The following is a 2,822-nucleotide window of genomic DNA, read 5'->3' on the forward strand; positions in this document are numbered from 1 at the left end:
TTTTTTTTTTTTCCCCCCCAAGTTTGAGGCTTTCCTCAGAAGTCTGGTGACCTTTATCTTTCTAGTCATATTTTAGAGTGGGGCCCTAAAAGGCTAAGTGGAATCATCACTGGGGCCTACATGGGACCTGCTGTGTAGTTGGCTTCACTATAGAGCATTCTGACCCGGCAGTTTCACTGAAGGACTCCTGAGATCAGTATCTTTAGGTATTTTTTGGGGGGCTGCTCAGATTCCTCAGAAAAGACCCTTCCGTTCTCCTGCCTGGAAGGTTCAAGTCTAGTTTTCAATATTCTGGAAGCTGAGCAGAGAAATGAGCTGTTGCGTGGGATTGGGATAGGCACATTTGAGTAGGTGTCACAATTTAGGATGTAAATTTTCATTTAATTCCACCTCTTATTTTCAGCAGCAGTAAGCTTTTGCCGTACAATGAACCACCTCAAAATCCCAGTGGCATAAAATGACAAGCATTTCTTTCTTATTCCCATGTCTACTGGTTTGTTTGGGCAGCTCTGCTTCAGGTTACAGGTCAGCAGATCAGTTGGGGCAACTCTCTGCCATCTGCAGTTTGGCTAGGACTGCTCTGCTCTGTAGGTCTCATTCTGGGGTCCTCTCAGGCAAGGCATATCAGAGTATATTCTTTTCATGGTAATGGCAAAAGTACAAGGAATGAGCCCAACGATTTAAGCACTTTTCAAAGCTTTGTTTGTTTCATTCCCTAATATCCTATTGCTAAAGCAAACCCCAAACTCAAGAGTGGGAAAGTACATTCCACTATGAGGATGTGGATATATAATAAGAGAGTGAATAACTGGGACCAACATTTCAAAATATCACACTATCCTTCCTATTAACAGTGTGTAGTGTCCTCCAGTCCACAATCTCTCTGTTTCAACACATCCCAAAGAATAAACCCCCAGGCTTCTACTGAGTAGGGAAGGAGCAACAAATATTTTTATAGGTACCTGGTATGGTCAAATTTGAGTTTTTCTAAAATACCATCGTGAAACTAATTTGTTTCTGAGGTAGTCCTATTGTTGATTTAAGACTCAGCTTTCTGGGGTCTGCTGCCCTCTAGCTTTCCGAACTTTATGCTTTCTTCTTTTCTACTCTCTTCTTTATCCTTGTGGGTTTATGTCTTTTTAAAAACAAAACAAAACAAAAACCTATTTTCTGCCATTGCATAAAGTAGTGGAAGAAGCCATGTGTTCAACTTTCCATCATTAGCTGAAAGCTCTTATTTAGATATACATAAATAGCAGTTAATTTGTAGAGATAATTCAAGTAGGGGGATGGCCTAGTCAATAAGTTATTTACAGAAAACAGAGAAGTACAGAAAATAAAATATAGCCCGTAGTTCAAGAAAACAAGTGTACCTTCATTATGCACAAAATGTTTGAAAACTGAGTTTGTATTGCATATAAATGCTAAAAACATTTCTTCATCTTTTCTTGATCCAAGGGCTTTTCCTGTGTGATTGAGCATGAAACAGTGAGTAGCAGTACACAGAGAAGAGGGGAGAGAAGAGAAGTATGTCTTCTCTAAAGGAACATTTATTCATTGAAGAATTTATGGACAAAGAAGTAATTTCTACAGTGGAGAAATTTAAGGTTGAGATTATTTTCTTACCTAAATAATCTGGCCCTCTTAACAGTTCAGGTGATGAAAAGGTACTCAAACTTTCTTCATAACTGTTACATTCTGTATAAGAGTCTGTGATTGAATCGCTCTGAAGAGAACTGGAAATATCATCCTGCAAACTTAGTCCTGTAGAATTGACAGACAAAAAGAGTAAAATGTTTCAGTAGAAAACAGATTCAAACTCCTAAGAATTCAAATTTGTAGAACTGTACATGCAGTTATATACTAGAATTTAATATTGTTTCCACATACAAAAGAAAGAGCATATAAACCACCTTCATTTGAATTATAGAAAATAATTGTTTTTCATGTTGATAAAATACATCACAATCCTCCTTGCAAATATTTTTTTTCTTCAAATGTTGTCTTGATGCAGTTTTGAGGCCCTAGCTGGAGGCCAGTCAGTCCTCCTTGCTGAGCAGCTGATTAAACCCACTCTCCAACCACTCCTCTTACCATGCCCTCACACTTGTGAGCCACTAAGAATCCACCCTAACTGCCTCAGGGCCAGGTAGCCTATAACTAGGGACAAGCCCTAAACTGGTCCCCCACCAATCTGTGAAATTATTCAAAATACCCAATCCCTAGGAAGCCTTTGAAACCTAGCTAACTCCACCATGCTTGCCAAACATAAGATTCTTCTACATTCCAGCTTGTTATTAACCTGTACCTGGGCTCAACCCCTGGGAGGCACTGCCATGAGGCAAGCTATATTCTTCCCAGGGAAACTATGAATATAATGAAATCTTTAACACTTTCATGGTCTTTCTTTCTTGATCTGCCTTTGCTTTACCTCATCCAAGGTAATATAATTAAAACTCACCCCCATTGTTTTTTAAGTTTTAATTTAATAACTTACTCCTCCTCTACTTTGGTTCAGTTGTGATTCTTGACTCAGAAATGTAAGAAACACATTAATTGTAAGCTAACTAAAAGAGGGAAGGGTGATTCTAGATATTCCTTTTAAGGGTCAATGAGCTAATGATAGAGAAATAGATTAAAAGAACTAAACAGAGAGCCCAGAAATAGACCCACATATATGTGAGCAACTGATTTTAGATCAAGATGCAAAGACAATTCAGTGGAGAAAGGATAGTCTTTTTTTTTTTTTTAATTAGGATTTGGGTGAAGATTTACAGAGTAAATTCACTTTTCATACAGCAGTTCACATATACTGTCTCATG

The 2,822-nt window shown here is 38.1% G+C and overlaps 1 protein-coding gene across 1 annotated transcript in view; it reads right to left on the reverse strand.

Annotated features, from left to right (window-relative positions):
* MEIKIN (meiotic kinetochore factor) overlaps positions 1-2,822 on the reverse strand; it is a 151,681-nt gene that overhangs the window by 122,003 nt on the left and 26,856 nt on the right. The window contains exon 5 of the mRNA XM_042781380.1: positions 1,627-1,764. Within this exon, the coding sequence (XP_042637314.1) occupies positions 1,627-1,764 (138 nt within the window). The remainder of the gene's footprint in view (positions 1-1,626; positions 1,765-2,822) is intronic.

Source organism: Orycteropus afer, unplaced genomic scaffold (assembly GCF_000298275.1).
Source record: "Orycteropus afer afer isolate SDZICR_OR568_19922 unplaced genomic scaffold, OryAfe1.0 scaffold00112, whole genome shotgun sequence".
Taxonomy (NCBI): domain Eukaryota; kingdom Metazoa; phylum Chordata; class Mammalia; order Tubulidentata; family Orycteropodidae; genus Orycteropus; species Orycteropus afer.